At 49.3% G+C, this 18,970-nt stretch overlaps 6 protein-coding genes across 6 annotated transcripts; 1 reads left to right on the forward strand and 5 right to left on the reverse strand.

Moving 5' to 3' along the window:
• Positions 1-2,551: 2,551 nt before the first annotated feature.
• BU26DRAFT_597183 (uncharacterized protein) lies at positions 2,552-5,296 on the reverse strand (the record flags this gene model as incomplete). Its single annotated transcript, XM_033834986.1, has 3 exons — positions 2,552-4,548; positions 4,597-4,830; positions 4,879-5,296. 3 exons carry the CDS (start codon positions 5,294-5,296, stop codon positions 2,552-2,554), a joined length of 2,649 nt encoding a protein of 882 aa, XP_033682297.1.
• Positions 5,297-7,140: 1,844 nt separating this feature from the next.
• BU26DRAFT_506558 (uncharacterized protein) lies at positions 7,141-7,680 on the reverse strand (the record flags this gene model as incomplete). The annotated part of the gene is made up of 1 exon (XM_033826923.1): positions 7,141-7,680. One exon carries the CDS (start codon positions 7,678-7,680, stop codon positions 7,141-7,143), a length of 540 nt encoding a protein of 179 aa, XP_033682298.1.
• Positions 7,681-8,146: 466 nt separating this feature from the next.
• BU26DRAFT_506559 (uncharacterized protein) lies at positions 8,147-9,815 on the reverse strand (the record flags this gene model as incomplete). The annotated part of the gene is made up of 3 exons (XM_033826924.1): positions 8,147-9,016; positions 9,192-9,264; positions 9,295-9,815. 3 exons carry the CDS (start codon positions 9,813-9,815, stop codon positions 8,147-8,149), a joined length of 1,464 nt encoding a protein of 487 aa, XP_033682299.1.
• Positions 9,816-11,014: 1,199 nt separating this feature from the next.
• BU26DRAFT_606271 (uncharacterized protein) lies at positions 11,015-12,185 on the reverse strand. The gene is made up of 2 exons (XM_033835649.1): positions 11,772-12,185; positions 11,015-11,721 (listed from the first exon to the last, which is right to left on the reverse strand). Exons 1-2 carry the CDS (start codon positions 11,894-11,896, stop codon positions 11,268-11,270), a joined length of 579 nt encoding a protein of 192 aa, XP_033682300.1. The 5' UTR covers positions 11,897-12,185; the 3' UTR covers positions 11,015-11,267.
• A 1,212-nt stretch (positions 12,186-13,397) lies between these two features.
• BU26DRAFT_566281 (uncharacterized protein) lies at positions 13,398-14,045 on the forward strand (the record flags this gene model as incomplete). The annotated part of the gene is made up of 1 exon (XM_033833501.1): positions 13,398-14,045. The coding sequence occupies one exon, from the start codon at positions 13,398-13,400 to the stop codon at positions 14,043-14,045; it is 648 nt and encodes a 215-aa protein (XP_033682301.1).
• A 2,547-nt stretch (positions 14,046-16,592) lies between these two features.
• Positions 16,593-17,778, reverse strand: BU26DRAFT_345709 (HET-domain-containing protein). The gene is made up of 2 exons (XM_033822377.1): positions 17,726-17,778; positions 16,593-17,673 (listed from the first exon to the last, which is right to left on the reverse strand). Exon 2 carries the CDS (start codon positions 17,611-17,613, stop codon positions 16,609-16,611), a length of 1,005 nt encoding a protein of 334 aa, XP_033682302.1. The 5' UTR covers positions 17,614-17,673; positions 17,726-17,778; the 3' UTR covers positions 16,593-16,608.
• Between the last annotated feature and the right edge of the window lie 1,192 nt (positions 17,779-18,970).

Below are 18,970 nucleotides of genomic sequence, written 5' to 3' on the forward strand. Positions count from 1 at the left end.
AGAAAGATAGGTTAACTTAATTAGTTTCTAGGTATACGAGTTATAAGAGATATAGAAGTAGCGTTAACCTAGCTAATCTAGAATTTCTTTATTAATAAGGTTACTAATAAGTTTAACCTACTTCTAAAACTAGGTACTAAGTATCTATAATTCCCTATAAGAGAGAACAACCTCGCAAAATCTATAGAGGCACCTAATAGAGAGCAAACAAAGCTTTTCTAGCAGCTAGCTAGCTTGCTAGCATATATTTTCTACTTTACACGTCTAGATATATTAAGAGCTTACTTAGTGTTAGCTTAACACTTAATTAACCTAGGTTAATAATATCTTTACGCCGCTATACACGTGTAGCAATACCTTATAAAGTTAAAAACTCTTACGCTAAAAGCGTTATAATACGCTATAGAGAAGAAACACTTCTAGAAGGTAGATATTAAAGAGCCTATCTTCTATAAAGCCTTAGATACTTTATTTAGTAACAACCTAGATACTAGAGCAAGCTCTAAAGACTACATCTTTAAGCTATATAGATTACCTGTAAATTAGAAAGCTACAAAATAATAGATAGTAACTAAATTAATAACTAAGGCAAAGCTTCTAGCGCTTTTAAAGATAGCTTTAGAAATAGAGTAGTAGAACCTACTTTTCTACTACCTAAAGCTAAACCTTAATATTAAACTAAAGCTTTAGTATAATAATTAGTAGACTATAGGTATAGTAACTAAGGCTATAGAGAAGCTTTAGATAAAGCTTAAACATATTAACGTACACTAAATATAGCTTTACTAGAAAGTTAAGAACTAAAGAATTAACGTTAAATAGATTTCTATAGGTTAAATGCTAGCTAATAGACTTATAAAGATTCTATTACCTTAAAAACACGCCTACTTTATTTAATAGCTAGAGCTTAAGAATATTTCTAGCAAGTTAAAGCTTCTACTATTCTTAGTAGAGTAGTAGAAGCTACCTAAGAACCTCTTACGCTAGTACTAGATTAGATAGCAAACCTAACTAGAGTAATACATGCCTAATTTACTAGTATTTTAGAACCTCTAAGGTAACTATTTACTCTTATTTCGCTTCTAGCTCTACTACAGAAGCGCCTACTACACTTATTTAACTATTTTCTATTAATTTTAATACATATATATACTAGTTTTATACGCAATTCTATTATATTTTAACTAGCCACGTTTATTATAATTTATTAGATTAACTATAAAATTAATAGGCCACGTTTATTATAACGAGCCTAGTCTTAATAAAATATATAGTAACGTGTTAACGTCTACTTAATAATCTACTCTATAAAGTTGCTATAAGCTATAGAGGGCCGCGGCAACTACAAAAATACCCTAAAAGCTATTAAATAAGGTGTTCTTTCTTTTTGCTCTCTGCTCTTAAGTTTAATTTACGCCTTTGCTATTGCTCTGTCTCTCTTTTTGCCTACGTAGGAGCTATAAGGGTTAGCAGTAGAGGGGTGTTACACTATTACTTAAATACTTAAACGCTCTACTATCTAAACCTAACCTCTAGGTTCTATATTAGACTTCCTAATTAGGAATAGGGTTAACCTTATACACAAAGCTCTTACCTCTCTTAAGCATATACTCTTTCTACTTATTTTAAGTTCCCTATACTTTATAGGAGCAAACTAGTTTTTAAATCTCGTATATATATTATTTCTTTCTCAACTACTATCACCTAAAAGTTAACGTCCGCGGCCACGGCTAGGCGGGCTAAAGGTACAATAGTATGTACCTTCTCCAACGTTATCGAGGCTTTCGAGCTGTTTAGCGGAGCCTCTAGGGGTGAATGGAGCGATTTTACTTTTTTGCTCCTAGGTTCGAGCCACCGCCCAGACGACGACGCGGTTCTTCTGCTTTCTGCACTTCTTTTTGACCCTACAGGGTCCTCTCACAAGGGGGGTGGCCCTCACAGAACACCACGGCACTGAGGGGTGTATTCACAGGAGACGATCATCGATTACCTTTTTGGGTATAGTCAAAAGCCTCACCTTCTCAGACAGCTTTCCGTATACACTTCAAGCTGGGGGGGTGTGTTGCCGGATATGGTTACTACTTCACGTGACCTGGTCATGTATATATATAGCCATATTTCTCGTATTCTCAATCAATCAACTCATGTCTCAATACTCTGCAATTCACCCAATAACAGAGCTTCAGCGGACAAAAGAAATGAAAACTCCGGTCAATGAATCCCGGCAAGAATAGATAAGGCCCGGCGACTAATCGCTGAGCGAGAGAGCAGTCGCAATCAAGAAATCCTAGCAGGCCGGGAGCCTTCAGAACCGTGAAAAGCAAGCCAGGAGTTGGAAGATAGAAGCTGATGATAACGCGGAAACCGAAATAAGCAAGTCCACCTTCGAGACCAAACGTGTCGAAAGGGAAAATCTAAGGATATCCAGAGCGTCGCCGCGGTTTGTTAGAGGTCCAGGCCGCGCAGCAGTGAGACATCTTGGCCCAAGATGATAGCAATAATAAGCATCCTCGGGTTAGCCGAACTGGAAAATCCTAAGTCCCCAAGCATGTTACGCCCATGGGAAACGCCACAGGTCTCCCTCATCATAATCATCGATGTCTGACATCTCTTCGTCCTCATCCTCCTTCTCGCTATCGTACCCTTCTTCATCCTCCTCCTCAGCATCAAGCGCCGGTTCCGCTTTACAGCACCCGACGCCATTAGAGCAGTTATTATGATACGTGTTGCAGAAAGCTTCGTCATCTTTAGGGGAGAGACACCGCACGGTGTCATTCTGCACAAGACGCTCTTCGATATCTTTGTCGGACCATCCGTTGCCGAAGACGGACTGCTTAGGCAGCCAGCCCTCGAACAGACATGCGTTGTGTGAGTGCCAGACGCCATCGTCGTGAGGCATCCCGTCATCGCGCGGGCGGTAGACTAGTCGGCCGATCAAGCCGCCTTCTTCGAGATGGTTGGATGCTTTTTCTTTTAGGAGATCAATCTGTGGATGTAGAATTTCTAACACCGGTCGTAGTTCCCTGCATCTCGCTTCAGCCGCGTTGATCTCCGTGTACATTTGATCAAGCGGAGCGTGATCCCAATCAAACATCGTGGCTAATTGTACTTGCTGGCTCAGATTGTCGCTACGCGCATTGAGGGCTGTGAGTTTGTCGTCTATCTTCTTTCGGTCTCGCATCTTTCGGTACATGAGGAACTCCGGATGCCAGTGTTCTTTCTCTTCCTCGATCCTCGTGCGGGCGGCGTCACCCTTGTGGGAGAAAATGTCAAGCAAGAGAAGGCGGATCGGGTCGTCGGAGGTGGTATTGCCCCAGACGTAATTGAAGTCCTCAGGTTCCAAGTCCAAGATTCGACAAGAGGCATCAGTTTTGTCGTGCATGTCGAACTCCCCCGACCTGTACTGCTCAATGAGCTCTTCCTCATCACGTATAACGTTTTTGATATGATCGAGGACCATGTCGCTGACGTCCGGTGTATCCATCGCTTGGGACAAGCAGTAGACCTTCAGAACGTCGCCGAGCGTGGGAGACGCAGCGGCATCAGCGTAGATCAGATCCGTCTTGCCCCACGCTTCCAGAAAATTGATGCGCTCAGGAAACTTGTGGCGTATCGTTGGGGAGAAGCAGCTCGTGTAGAGATCGAAGATCTCTTCAGAGACCTTGAGAATCATCTCCGGTTCAATATCCCGATAAGAGACGGCTTCGATATGCTCGCGAGTCAGCTCCCGCACAGGCAGCGGGCTGTGCTTAGGACAGCCGGCTGGAGAGCCCATGCGGGAGATATGCTCAAGGTACCGAAGACGCGAGTGGTTCGGCTTGAGCGGCTGCGGATTGCAGCGGCATGGGCACAAGCACATGCCCTCCATAGGATCGCAGCACTTGGGGCAGCAGTCAATGTCGGTCATGCGACAGGCTCCGTCATAGCAACTGCCTTCCATGCAGCATTCCAGACAACGATCGTCTCCATGGGTAGATTTCTCGTCTGGTTCGGCAGCGAGGCTGCATTCCTTGCAAGGTTGCTCTGCTTGAAAGCATTCGACGCATCGGAGTTTGCGCTCCTTCTCGGAAGGCTGCAGGTAGACCTTCACGGTGTGGCCGAGGCAGATGCCTGCCCTGTACTTGTTTCGCTTCCGCACGGTTGCGGCTTCGCCTGTGACTGGCTGATCCCGCTTCTTGATGCGAAACTCGTCCAGGCCTTGCGGTGAGTTCTCGAAGTAGACGCCAGTGGCATCATAGACCCGCTGGTTGGCCTTGAAGAACTGCTTCCGGATACCTTCTTCGGATGTCACCGCACCCTGGTCACCCGTTTCCCTAAGTTCCTTAAGAATTTCGTTGAAAGTCGGTCGCTCGCCGGGGTTCCATGGAGCACGGAGCTCGTAAGCTCGAATGTGCTTGTCAGTCAGGGGTGTTTTAGTATACTTTTTGGCGTGGGTCCGAATGTACTCCCAGTCGATAGGGCACGGAATCGACTGGTTGTAGGTGCACGTCGGCGCTGGGAAATCTTCATCCCATGGCGAAACCTTGGTTGGCGCTGGACGGTTGAAAGCTAAAAGAGTCAGCAAATTGATTTGACGATGAAGGCTTGAAATCTTACCCGTTGAAGGAGCATTAGCAGGTCGGATTGCATTCAGATTAGATACTAGTGAGATGGATTCAGGAGGAGCGGCAGCCGGAGTCACATCCTGCGCATTCAGTGTCCGTGTCGTTTTGGGACCCTTGACCGGTCGTGTACCCCAATTCGACGCGTCCTTGACAGCGGTTGCTGCACCCGCAATGCCTTCTGTGGCATCCTTAGCTGAGGTCAATGGCGGGAGCGCACCTAGAAAGCCTAGAGGAATGAGCTTATGTAACAAACCACGAATTCATGGTGACTTACCGGTGATCCTAGGCTTAGCTGGAACGCAATCGTGGATATCCCTCATATCCGCGTCCCCACTATGCGTGGCCAATCTAGGCTTAGAGACGAACTTGAGGACGACCGGAGCCTTAGTCTCGGCTGACTTGCGCGCCTGCTTTGGCGGCGCTTGAGGGGAGCCGCTGGGGTCAGCCATCTCCAGACTAGTAGTGCTCTTTGCAGCAATTGCTATGACTTTAGAAAGGTGGTCACTAAAAGTACCTGTTTTCTGGCGCTTGTGGCCTTCCGTCGCCGGGGCTGAGGCTTTGCTCGCTAGAGGAGTTGGCGTATTGGGGTCAACGACAGGATCCTGGCTGTCTGCCTTGCGCTTCCTGGACACTCTAACTTTAGGAGGTGAGCCATGAACGCGCTGGGCGCGTTCAGGAGTGAGGCCTGTCATTTTGCGTGATTTCGGTACAGGAAAGCGATTGAAGGTCAGCCGACAGCGAGATAAGAGTCGATAATGGTCGTCTGGTTGGAAGCCGAGAAGAGTACGAAGTCAGAGGCCGAATGTGCAATTTGAGGTTTTCATAAACAAGTGAAATAGGGGTTTGGAAGGAGCGGAGTAGATGAAACTGGGTGATTTTATATGCGCAGGGGGTTTGGCCGCGGGCGAAGGATGGGGCCCCGGAAGTTGCGATTACTAGGTCTGTGCCTAATTGTTCACTAGATGACTGTAGAGGTGAAACGCTCGTGAAGGCCGAAAGTTGCGCCCCGAAGTTGCCATAGGAGGTGATCACGAGCTTCGTCGCATCCTCGTGTGGCTGTAAGGCTACTTTCACCATGAGTGTGTGTCGGCCGGATGAACGTAGGATAGACGACAGTCGGTTGCGCCGTTTATCCTGGAAGTGAAGACTCCAGTGCATGCTCTCGAGACGAGCAAGTGGCCATATATGGATGCATCGATAAAGGATAACTGGAAGCAAAGTTCAATCCGTATATCCAACTCTTTTTACCTGCTTACACCCTGGTCGCATGCTATCTCGGCCAGACTTGTCTTGTTAGCCGTGCTATCCAACTCGTTTGGTTCCCTTCGCCCTTCCATCTCTAATGCAGTATGTACGGTCTCCAGCTCTTGCGGTGCCAAATTTGCGTGCCGTTGCTGATCGTAATGTGTCGATTTGGGATACCCCGTACTTCAGGGTCTCGTAGCTCGGTATGTTCTGCGAAGTCTCGCCGATAATAGGAGGTTGATTAATCGCGTTTCGCCTCTTCCTTCTCCGCAAGAAAAAGAGAAGCCCGACGATGAGAGCGATGAGGACTGCGCCGCCTATTGATGCACCTATAGCGACCCCCGCCGAACTGGGAAGACTGCTAGATGAGGACGGTTGGTTCGAGCCGATGGGATGAGTGGATGGTCTGGCTGTGCGTATCGCAGTGGGAGTCTTGCGTGGTTGCCGTTCTCTGTGTCGCACGGCGAAATGTCGTGGGGTCAGCAGTCGTGGAGGTGTGGCTACTGGCGATATTGGAGGAGTCGGTGGGCGGAACGGCGATTGGTGAGCGCCGGGTCCGAAGAGGCGCCCGGCCAGTCTTGGATTCGATCGTGTGGGTATGAGCCATGATGGCTACACGATGAGAGAGGAGTTGTTGATGGATACCATGCTTTATGCCGAGCGGATTTCCCCAGCACACCCAAATGGTTAGCGTTCCGCCCGATCAGGAGGTAGCTAAAACCAGTGCGTCCATCCCATCGAACATCACAATGTTCTTTCCTTGTCTTCGGCCTTCACGCCAAGCAGTCGCAAGTCACCGGAGCCCCTCGGGTCCAGTGTCCAAGAAATAAGTCTTAACGTCGGTGAGGACTTGTTTCAAGCTCCAAAGCGATATTAATTGATGCTACGTTTCACATAGAAAGGCCCCGAACCATGAAGGGAGCTAAAATCCGAACGTATCCCGGCGCTTAACTAGCCCTATTCGTTTCCCGTCGCGTTAGCCGCCTGCCTAAGGACGCAACATGAGTGTTGTCTGTTTTAGGGTCGGCGAGAGGGAGACGTCGAGGACAATGGCGCCTACAGGCAACGCGAACCCGAAATGGGAGGTTTGTCAGGACTTGGCTCGATAGCGCGACACGAATTGGGTCTTTCTGGCAGTGCTTCGTGCGTACAGTGAAGAATATAACAGGAACTTAATCCCGTATAGATCGGTCATTGTAGCCTATCAATCTACCACACAAATAAAAACCCTCCTTAAACATCGTTCCTTGTAGTAGAGCTTCGTGGGCTTGGGGCCAATGCGCCGTTAATATCATCTGCACGTGACGCTATGTGGGGCACACGGTTCCCCTAACACATCAACACCACGATAATATAGGCTTCTAGCATAGTTTGGCTCGGAGTTTTCATCGCTCGCAACTACTGCCAATCCATCCGACTCTTTTGCTGGCAATGACCTCAATCTAGAAATTAGGGGGTATGCTTCGCGGATTGCATTGGTAGCTTCCGCAAGCAAACGAGGATGCGAAGCTGCATCCCACCACTTCTGGAGAGCGAATATAAGGCCGCTCGGATCCAACAACGCAAGCTTATCAATCGTTGTTACTGAAGTGCACAATAGTAGTACTTCAGGACCGAGTTTTTTTGAGATGGCTTTTAGAATATCTCGCGAGCGACGTCTGATACTTCGGCGTCCACTGGATAGCTTCTGCAAATCGTCCTCATTTTCTTGCAGAAGGCCATCCCATCGCTTGAAGCTTTCGACCAAAATTGTCGACAGGGTGCAGTTGCCTTCATCGTACGCAAGTCGTTCTTTCTCAAGCGAGTCGTAGAACCACTTGTTTTTCGACATTGAATGGACGAGAAGCGAAGAGGAGAGGAGAGATGCGAGGCGGAGAGAACCGAAGCACAGATGCGTGTAAGTCTAGTGTTTTCCGTGGTAGTGATTGGTCATATGGGATCCGAATGCTTCCGCAAAACGGGGCTATCAAATGCGGGGTCACCAGCCAAGTTCATCCCCGACCCTTACCAATGCCACTGCCAGTGCAAGCCAGCAGCTCAGTATTATTACCCCCTAGAGCGTTCATTGACTCCGTGGCTGGTAATGGCGAGAAGCTGTCGATTTCCGCGCACATCTGAACTATTCTTTCTTATTAACTTATACTACCTATAGTTCTATAATACTCTATTCCCTTCTCTTAATTTTAGCGTCTTTTAAGTTCTTTTATACGTAGGCGTAGTTAGCATAACCTCTATAGGTTAGTAACTTAAAACAAGAGAAATTAATTAATCAATCAATAGAAGCTTTGTATTCCTTGCTAACACTCATAGCGTCCCCAGGTAAGATGTGAACCTTGAAAAGGGCCGTTGTTGACTTGATAAACACTCAGCAGAAGACCCAGAAGCGGCTCGTCGCAACTGCTGTGTTTAAACTCGCGTAGAATGTCCCGAGTAAACTGAAAGTCCGGATCTTCTGCTCGTTTGTGCAAAAGACTCGCCTTTTCAAAGGCTTGAGGGAAGAAGCCGGCCCAAGCCCAGTCCAGAAACCACAACTTTCCAGCCTTGTCTAGGACAAGGTTCCTCAGACTAATATCCATGTGGCACATTACCAGATCTTTGAACATTCCAGTGACATCTCCAGCGCCGAGGATCCTAAGCTTGTGGTTGAACCATGGCTCCATATCAGCTGCCGTTTGAAACGTCCTGCCAGCACCATAGACGGTAAACAGCCCGCCCATAGGAATTCCTTGCCCTACCGGTCCGGGATGGTAGCCTCGCAAGCTTCTGATACAGCGAAGGCCTTCGGTGACCTGGAGGACGATATTTTGTCGTTCCTGGGCGGAACGTTCTGACCATGGCACCGCGTCCAAACACTCTCCATCGATGAATTGCATAACAATGTAGCCTATGTTCTCCGAGGCAAAGGTTCGATAGACGTATGGGACTCGTATCTGCCCATTGGAGTGGTTGAAGACATATTCCATATTCAAAGCCTCCTGCGGATGAACTTCAACACTAATCTTTAAGACTGCAGTGCTTGAAATCCTCACAATCTTCGTTCCTTTGCCGGAAATAAGGGGACCAGTCTTGGCGGCGCGAATAAACTCGGCCTCGGTGACTGTAGCCAGGTCTTGTCCCTCGAGGGGGAAATCAGACTCCATGACGATGGAGTAGACAGGTGGGGTGAACTTGAATGTATATGTAGGGAAGAGATGTTGGTGACAGATTCATCGAAAATCGAGGGACGAAGATTCGAGGGACAAAGATTCGAGGGACAAAGATTCGAGGGACAAAGATTCGAGGTAGATGCCCAGCTCGCCAAACTCGGAGCTCGGCATCTATACATGCCGACAGACCGCTTACACACGTGACAGCATTGTTGGCAAGGTGTTGAAGCGCCTCATTCTGTTCATCTAATAGGTTGTCATCAAACACCCTTAGGCCACAACATTCTCCCAGTCATTACCCAAATGTCCCTTGCGTCCACTCTGGAGTCTTTGGTAACCGCGCTCCTCCCGTCGTCCACGTTGAGCTGACTGCAGCGTATACTTCCGTTCCGTTACCCCCAACGTAGCCAGCATCTCGGAAATCCTTCATCACAACGTATGCCCAGTATCTACACTCTACCATCTTATCCCCATATCGATACTCATGGTAGCCTTTTGCCGAGATCCGATCGAGAACGTGCCGGGCGTAGAGACCCCGGACTGCAGGAAAGGGGACCTGATGTACAACTTCCGATAACACATTGTATTCGAGTCGCTTTACGACCAACGTTCCCAGTTGGCCAGCGATGGGGTCCGGCGACATATCGAGGCGTATGGACCCTCCTTGTGTCATCTCAAGGTAGATGACCCAATGATTAACATAAACATCGCTTCCCACCGCTAATGGAGTAGGAGCATGCCCAGCGAGGACGATTTTGGACACCGTGAGGGCGTCGGCGTCTGTTAGGAGGGTAGAAGGTATAAAGTGTGGGTTAGGCATACTTGCAAACTAAATTCTGCCCTAGTTAACGGTATAGCTAAAAACGACACTCGAGCGATGCCTGTAGGGTTGTTTTATATACGTAGATTTACACTAATTTTGGGCGGTTATCTACTGCAGCGGCAGACTATTCCTACGATATCGTTAATTAGATTGCTTTACCTCGCTTTATGGTACTTTGCTTCGTTTTGTTTTGCTTTGTTTTGCTTTGCTCTGCTTTGTTTTGCTTTGCTCTGCTTTGCTCTGCTTTGCTCTGCTTTGCTCTGCTTTGCTCTGCTTTGCTCTGCTTTGTTCTGCTTTGCTCTGCTTTGCTCTGCTCTGCTTTGCTTTGCTTTGCTTTGCTTCGCTTCGCTTCGCTTCAATCGTTACACTTGGAGTGCTGCAGCGCATTGAGGTAATGCGTCGCAGAGAGTCAACCCGTCTGCAAGCCTCTTAACTTCCGCTGACATATCCGCAGGGGAACGCCTGAAACCGTGCTCTAAACAATATAGCGCATAGGGACGCCTCATCATTACTCCAAGTTCTGGCGCTAAGTCTCTCACTTGGTAACTAGCTATCTACGCGGGCAAGGCACTTAGTGCGCGCCTTATATCCACTGGCAGCATGCATGCAAGCTATGAACACGTTCAGGATGAATGTTTCTGCGAATTAACTCTTTCGAGCCTTAGAGCATGCATTGCCGTCGATAGCGGAACATCTGCTTGAGAGGAGTGCCACTGTTGCTCCTGCAGCTACGCTACATAATACTAGGAAGCGCAGATCGAAGGAATGGGGAGGTATGGCGTGGATGGGGGGTCCGGTAAGATATGTATGAACTCCGCGATGAATCCGTATTCTTCATCTACACTTCCGAAGCCACACCTCGACCCGCACCATTCTACAATGCATTGGCCGCCCGTCACGCTTTGTTCGTTATCCCTTCTGTCACCTTTGTTGACGTCTTCCTCCGGCAGCAAAGCCCTCACCGTCGAGAGTCCGTTCTAAGGCGACCGCCGTTTGATGTACCGAGGCGGCTCGAATCGATTGCCCTTGTACGCCGCAATAACGTCAAGGTGTGAACAGGCAGTGCCTACGTATAGACAGCATTTTGGCACTCGCATAGAGATCCGCTAGGCGGATGGGGTTACAGATTGACTGTCAATCCGGAGAACCGGAAAGACGGGTAAGAACTTAGCACGTGAAAGATTAGCCAGAAAAGAGCAGACTCGTTCTGAAGAGCTGATCGGAAAGCAGTGACGAAACGTCTCCATATAAAAATGCAGGATGTTGTACAGTTTCTACAGCTAGCGAGACGGCCTCCGGAGCGCCTCTCCAATGACAATGGGTACAAAAAGTAGCGGACGAAATGAAATTCTCAGAAGGCTTAGAGGCTGCATACGCACTGGCATGCAGTGCCCGATATGCCACCTCTTTCTAACACACTCCAAAAGTCTTCGCTGTGGGTGTATGATATCATGCAGGCATCTCTTGAGGTGATTGCGGCGCGTTCGGTGGCGCTGTGTATCCGTACTTTTTGGTGCTCTCCGACCTTCCAAATGGGTTCCACCAATTTGCTACACCTTTCCGCTGGTTATCGAGCTCGTCACTCTGTACGGCGGGCAGCTCCGCAATAGCAGGCGGCGGAAGAGCTCCCGGCAATTGCCTCAACTCAGGACTAGGGTCTTTGACCAGTTTGCCAGCACCAGCGTTCGGGTCGTCCACTCTTCGCTTCTGTCCTCGTCGCTTGCCGATGATGTAGCAACCGATAGCGCCTGCAATCGCGATGACGCCGAGGGGTACGCCGACGCCGATTCCGATCTTCGCAGCTTTCGTGAGACCAGTCTTCTTCGCTTTTTTGTGGGCTTTGGTGGCTGTTGCGGTGGCAGCGTTGCGCGTCTTCGTGGCTGTCTTTGTTGCGGATCGAGCTCTGGTATCGTTAGCTTTAACTCTTCGGATTGTGCACACGAGGACTCGTACTGGGTTTTGGTTTGTGAAGCTGAATTCTGCCGTGGAACAATATCAACCTGAGGATGCTGTAGGCTCGTCGCAGCCACAGTCCATATGCAAATAAAAAGCAAGCAGAAGGAAATCGGGAAGCGCATCTTGACAAGCTCGACGCGGCAATGACGAAGCTTTCTGGAGAGAAGACAAGAACCGAACTAAAGGGTCCTCCCAGCTTTCATAGCGACAATCGCCCCATGTTCAGGGACATTTCAGCTCAGACCAATGACGTCCTCTGACGAGCGGTCCCATCCCTGATAGAGCCATTAATGTTGCAGCCACCGACATCAGGCATGTCAGGCGTCCCGCGCTGCTGCGACGACGACAAAAATACGGAGGCGAAACGTCGGTGAGGCTGGCGGTCCCAAGATTAGCGGGAGCTTGTGGGAGGTGAGTGGTGGTGGGAGGCGGAGCGGAGGCTGTGAGGTTTGACGATCTTGCCGGCGCTAATGCAGGTTAACCGATTGAGGCTTAGCGCGGGCTCCCGTCATCTCCACCCGTGGACATGCCAGGTTTCTGCAACGTTAACCTTGGAACGGGAACCATCACGGCAAGAGCTGGATTCAAGCCATCATGTCGCTTGGCTGGCATACCAGCAGGGCATAGGGCATAGGGCGGCCGCATCCTCCCCGGGGCCAATAGTAGAAGTTGAGATACTTCAATGGCGCTCTGGGTGCTGCACTCCTGAGAGACAGGATATATCTAACAGTATCGCTAGGTTTCAGTATGCTCATCATTATCAGGGACCAGGGATGCGCCGACGCTACCAAACGGCTAGCCAACAGCTGACGTTGCCGCGATTAGAGCCGAAGAGATATCATAGGAATGGAAAGGAAACTCTTATAACCCACTGCGCCCTTCTGGAAAACTACAGGGCAGCAGGATTTTATGTTTCCCGGAACGCGACCGATTCTCTAGTGTGGCGGGCGGATGGTCGACATCAAGGCCCTGAATGCGATACCTCAATCGCTTACTGACACGGACTGAAGAACCAACCGTATAATGGCGCGAAACTTCAAGGTGCTCCTTCAGACGCAAGGTGAGTGGCGGCGTCAATCATCACCGTCGATAACCTGTATGCTGTCGAAGAGCTGGCCAGCGCTCATGCCGCACAGAGGACGCTCTACCGTAACGAGGTAGCAGAAGTAGACGCCATCCACTTTCCGGTTGAATAAAGGGATAGCAGGCTAAAAGGCCAGCTGAAAGCATTTTACATTATTCTTACACGGTCGCCAAAGTGTAGCCTTCCCCAAGCGATCCGTAATCCGTTGGACGTCTGGTGGTGCCGCTGAAATTTCATCAATAGAAAAGTCAGCGGAGATGCTATCCAGGAGAAATCAAGTGGTAAGCTCTATTTGGATCCACCATATTGACTGACTTCATTAGATTCTCCGCCAGGAATTAGTCCATCCAGATTCTGGGTGAAGTCGAGCCCAGCAGTCGGCACGTGAGCGCGCGCCTTTAGCGCGTGCCCACCTGGTCGCTCCTTCCTCACCGTCCGATGACGCCACTCACGATAAACTCTACTCAGCATGCCCAACCGACTCATCTTTCCTCCACTCCCCCGACATCGTCAGCCGTCCGCCCACAGCCCGCGAGAAGATGGAGAGGCTCACGACCGAGTTGCACCACGAGGTGTGCAAGTATCTTCCTTACCAGGACCTCCCAAATTACCGTCTCGTCAACAAGACGACCGCCACCATTGGAGCTTCCAGCCTATTCCGACAGCTCGTCTTCCACGCATCCACCACAAGCTTCAACCGCATTCTCGCAGCCGCAGCCCATCCAGTATTACGGAAGCACGTCAAATCGCTTTTCTGGGATGCGAATTTGTGGAATATCGGAGTCACCTCCTTCATGCAATGGAACGAATTCATGCTCGAGAGAGACTTGGATGGCAACCAATCGGCCACTGTAGAAGACGCCATCGCGAAGCAATTGAATACACAGGTCCGTCAAGTGAAGGAACAGCATATAACAGACGTCCGGTTTGAATTGCGAAGGCACTTTTTGCTTTACCAGCAGGATAGGCAAATCGAAAAATGGGTCCTCCGCCATCGCCTCGACGTCGGCCACTTACGGGATACATTCCGCCGGTTCAGTAATCTCGAAGAACTCCATGTGGTCAACGGAGTTTTCCATCTCAGCGACGGCGCGATCACCAAGAAGTGGGACGAGTATGGTGCACCAGTTCTGCCGGAGCCTTCCGAACAGTGGCTGTTGGCGAGAGGGGAAGGTGTGTTTCAATGACCTCGAGGAGGGACCGCCAGCCCAATACGCGTTCGAGCGCAGCGTCCTTGCACTAGGCAGAAATCTGACGATTCTCTCGGTTGATCACCTGTCTTGGATCTCTTTCACAAAGGAGGGCATAGCTGCTACGCTGTCCGATATCTGTGCCAACCTGACGTCCTTGAAGCTCACCTTCACCCCCTGCGAGAGAAGAAATGGATCGCATTCCGACAATTGTAAGAAGCCCCGCGCGGAAATGAGACAAGGGACTCTCAGGGACTTTCTGGCAGGGTTGAAGAAGCTACAACATCTGAGTCTGTCCTTCGTCGGTTGGTGCGACGTCTTCTGCGGTACGCCTGCATGCCTTGCCGATCTCATACCCTCGATGAAGAATGGGCTCCAAAGTCTACATATCCGTGGTGTGGATACTCCCGAGAACTATTTAACAAGCCTTCTTCTGAACAACTCGGAAACTCTGATCTCACTTAGCCTCCACAGCATCTATCTAGATCCTCCGGGCTCTTGGGTCCGAATTTGCGACGCGACCAGACGCCAACTTCATCTGCAAATTGCTCATTTCCATGGAATTCTATGCGACCGAGTCGACGAAGATGCCGACCACCCGTACACTGGCATGGAGGACGGGTGGGACCTCGATGCAAGCAACCTGAGTGCCCCCCTGGAGACATACCTCGTCCAAGGAGGGCGTACTGGAGGGTGGAATGGATCCTATTGCAGAATAGTGGGGCAAACTCTGCTGCGCAGCGGAGATGCAAAGGCTGGGTCATCTTTGGGCAAATTGTCATTCATTCAGGTATGATACAGGCAGCTACCAGCGAATTCTGTGCAGTGGGGGCACGATCGCACTAGTGCAGTTAACGATATCCCTTCTAGCAGGCAATTATCTACTCTTTTATGTAAACCCACCTACACCCTCCTACCGCGCTCCTTCCTTAAGCTCGTAGCCGCGCCGCGCTACTTAATAAAAAAGCTATCTTATTCGCGTACACATCTAGATAGTGCAATAGAACGGGCACTGTAGTCCCTAACTGTAGATCGCGCCTAGGGAGCTAGGGACTAGGGTTTTAAAAATAAAGGTAAAAACACAGTAGCGCTCGTGGTCCACCTCTAAAGGTGTTACCCTAAGGAAGAATAGATACTACATCTAATTAAAGCCAAATTAGCAAAGAGAAGAATAGGAGAGGAAGAGGAGGGCGAGGGAGGCCGGGTTTATATAGTAGAGTGGGGGATTAGGCAGCAGGAAGTCACGTGAGTGGAGGGCGAGAGTCATGTGAGGGATTGGTGCCTCGAAAGAGGGCTGTGCTGAAAGAATTAGCTAGAGAGATGAGTATAATAGTCGATTGCAAAACCGGCTTCCCCTCTCTACGTGCCGTAAATATTTCCCCTACACTACTCTTTGCATCTACCTTACTAAACCAAAATAAGCGTTAAATAAGAGTGGTGCTTATGGCTTTCAGTAGCATCTACTCTCTCATACTTTGTAATCAACACTCTACACTTCTATGCAATTCGAAACATCCACAACTCCATAGCCAGAGCGGGTTGGCCATCCTCCCTGCTTGTAGTGGCACCGTCTTAAGCCGATCACTGCTGTGGTATGCTCACATCGTTCGATTCATTCTGCATTAGATCAGCATTGGGTTTTTCCTACTCAAGAAGGTAAGAATAAACTTTTCTGCATCATTTCCTTACACTATTAGTCGGTTTCGCTTCTGGCTCATGGCGAAATATTTCCAAACTAACTCCGGGGGGTAAATTTGCCCCAAACCCAATCACAAGATTAGAAGGTTGGAGGGACTGACACGTCAGAACCTTGAAACTGCAGAGATTCAGTCTCCTTCGTTGAAAATCGCCATTCTCAAGTCCCCTTGCACTATGTCCCATCATTGCTATGCCTAGCTTTACCATTTCCTCTTAACAAATGCAAGTTCACTCGGTCGTTTAAAGGAATAGCTATTGTGGAAGACCACGAAGCAGCATTCTCGATTAGCTATCATATGATCGAGATTGTGTACTTGTCGTTACCGCATGGTGTCTCATACTGCATCCATGCTTCGTTTGCGACATTCCGGAATCGTGCCCAATCCTTCATTCCCAATGCATCCGAAAACACGCTCAGAACCCCAATCCTTTGAGATTGACCTTTCTGGTTTCCCGTAGGACTGAGCGGAAGACATGCGAGAAGATAATCTGGTCGCAGATGAGTGTCAATGAAAAGAGGCAAGCAGATGCAGTCAAGAAAAATGGAAAAGCCCGATCCATATTTCCACCACTTCCCATCGAAGAAAATTCTCCACCTGCTTTCGGGGTCCGGTTGAAGTTGGAAGGATGCAAACCAACCAGAAATTTTCAGGGTAGCCTCCACAACTGCGCTAGTCCGGTCACCCGTAGCAGTCTTCACGTCGCAATTGATAATATCGATCAACGGTCTCAATGTCCCATATGACTCTTCCGTATGATAGCCTCTTGGCGTGATATGGCCATCTAAGCATGCCCATGACCACGAAGGTGCACGGTAAGGGCTAGGGCGTAAGGTCAGCCCCTGTGTGTTATGAGGACCAAACTAGAACAGCTCCGTAGCGAGGCGGCTCCTCCACAGTCCGGCACAATATTCGTCGTCAAGCGCCTGTTCCATGAGCTTTGCGATACCCGAAAGAGCAACCAATTTGTCGGTTGTATACGTTAAGTTGCACTTGGTGTACATCTCCACGATTCCGTGCCAGAGTTCCAACAGTGTGGTCTTTGAATGCTTCGGGCTGCTCTCCACAGCAACGTGCCGAGTTCCGGCTTCACTGAAAGCCTGCCATCTTGCATCGCCTGACACCCAGTGCAGAAGCGAAGTCGGTGGCGTACCGCCTGGATAAGTCCCACAGGCGCGCAAGTTGTAACATTCCCAGAACAGCTGCTTACCACATAGATGAAGCACCCTCGGAGCCAGTAACAACTCTTGGACCGCCCGTGCTCTTTTTGTCAGGGGCATATTTTTCAACGTATTGTCCCAGAAATCCTCATGGTAAAGGTGGTAGGTGTCATTGTAGCTGTCGATCCATGCTGTCTGAACCATGCAGGGTCCAATTGATGACGGGTCTTTTTCGGAAAAGCAGCCAGCATTGCTATCAGCTGCAACACTAGCTGCAATGTTGAGAGTAGAGTTCTTGTAGACATGACTCATGAGAGCTGCCTCCTGTTGCCAGTCCTTCTGAGAGTCCTGGAATATGCATAAGGAATCTATCCAAAGGAAATGAATACCCAGTGACCGGGCGGTGAAGATGGCATCCTGGAATGTTTGTGCCAGTTTTGAGATCTCTATGCCTTTCTCCAGGTCTTGGAACGAAGCCGACGTTAACCTCAAGACCTTTGAAGCACCCCAACAGTGACTAAGCGTTGCATACTGAATGCCGTTGCATTCTTGGTTAGGATAGAGTCGTAAGCGGACTTTCGGAGGATCTGGTTGTCCAATTTCGAGGAGACGAGTTGGACTGAAGCGGGTATTCTCGGTCGAATACGGCGTTTGACACTTGTCGTGGCTTCTCAAACATTGGGATAGCCACTTCCTAGCGCACGTCATGCTCGAAACCCAATCAGTATTGTCGTATTTTTCGGTCTATAGCAAGGAGGCCGCGAGCATCTGGATAGATTATCAACACAAAGGATTTTTAATGGCAACCAACCCTACTTACCGCTCTTAGCTTGCAAACAGAATTTAAATGCTCTGCCAGAATTGCCCACTCCATTCCTCTCAACAATAAAGAAGAGCTCCAAGATTCCTTTTCCTCAACCAAGTTTGTGGCGCACGATGAATATCGAAACAGGTTTTGTATTTGTTGCTCCTTTCACATCAGAAGCATCAGCGGCCTCTTTTGGATGTTCTGGAGGTAAATCTGAGACCCCGTACCATAGGACGCGGCAAATATAGCAATCTCCAAGAGCCGCTCGCCGCAGTTCGTGGACGAAGAAGTGATGGGTGGAACTTTTTGATGGGCAAGAACTCTGGAACATCCCCCGGCAGACTTCGCACAACATGATGCAACATCTGCCTAACAACAGCCAGGCTGACACTCGTGGAAATTCTTTGGGGAGCGCCAATTCAATCCATAAAGTATGAAAACCTGGGCTCTGCGACAATGTAGCAAGGGTTAAATACAGGCAAGAACTAATATCTAAGATGGAACTCCCATATCGGCTGCGAAATGGGGCAAACTTTAGTAGGCTGGGGTGGGGCTGTGTCGTGGCTGTACTGTGGCTATGGAGCGACTCTCGTACTTAAATCAGCTGAAGTGTGGGAACTTGAGGACAAAACGAGTATATTTCCAAGGATTCCGATGGAAGGTCAGAATCATGTGACCGAGTAATATCCGGTATCGCCGAGGGATCACCACATAAGCGAACAATTTTGCTCCCGTGAATGGGTGCAAGTGAGGAGGATCGCCCAGCTTCCAGGCTTCTATATCACGTGAGAAGAGATGCCTACATCGGTGACCACAACGGCATCCCTGGTTGCACATCCCGGATGACCATGGATATTCCAAGGCTTAGAAATTAGGCATGTGGGCTTCCACAGGCAATATTCACCAAGGAGTAGGATCGACGGAAGCCGCAAAGAGATGAGGTTTGCATATGGTGGTGTACAGGTGATTGCAGAATCGGCTTATCGCGTCCCAAGTACTCTCTGGATTGTACCCCGCATCTAGCCGATACAGCGTGGAAGTAAAGCTATGTTCTTTCTTAACGTGGGAGCTCATTCACCACAGCTCACATACACCTCTGCCCTGCGACCAGAGCGGCACCCACCCTGGGACCACAGAACACAAACGCCGAGTGAAGAACCCTACTAGTATTCCAATCGCACGCATACTCCTGTGAACCGGCTCTCCCCTGGAGGGGCAGCAGTCGCCGCCCCACCACGTCCACCACGCGGGATCGCA

This window comes from Trematosphaeria pertusa (assembly GCF_010094035.1).
Source record: "Trematosphaeria pertusa strain CBS 122368 unplaced genomic scaffold BU26scaffold_9, whole genome shotgun sequence".
NCBI classification, from domain to species: domain Eukaryota; kingdom Fungi; phylum Ascomycota; class Dothideomycetes; order Pleosporales; family Trematosphaeriaceae; genus Trematosphaeria; species Trematosphaeria pertusa.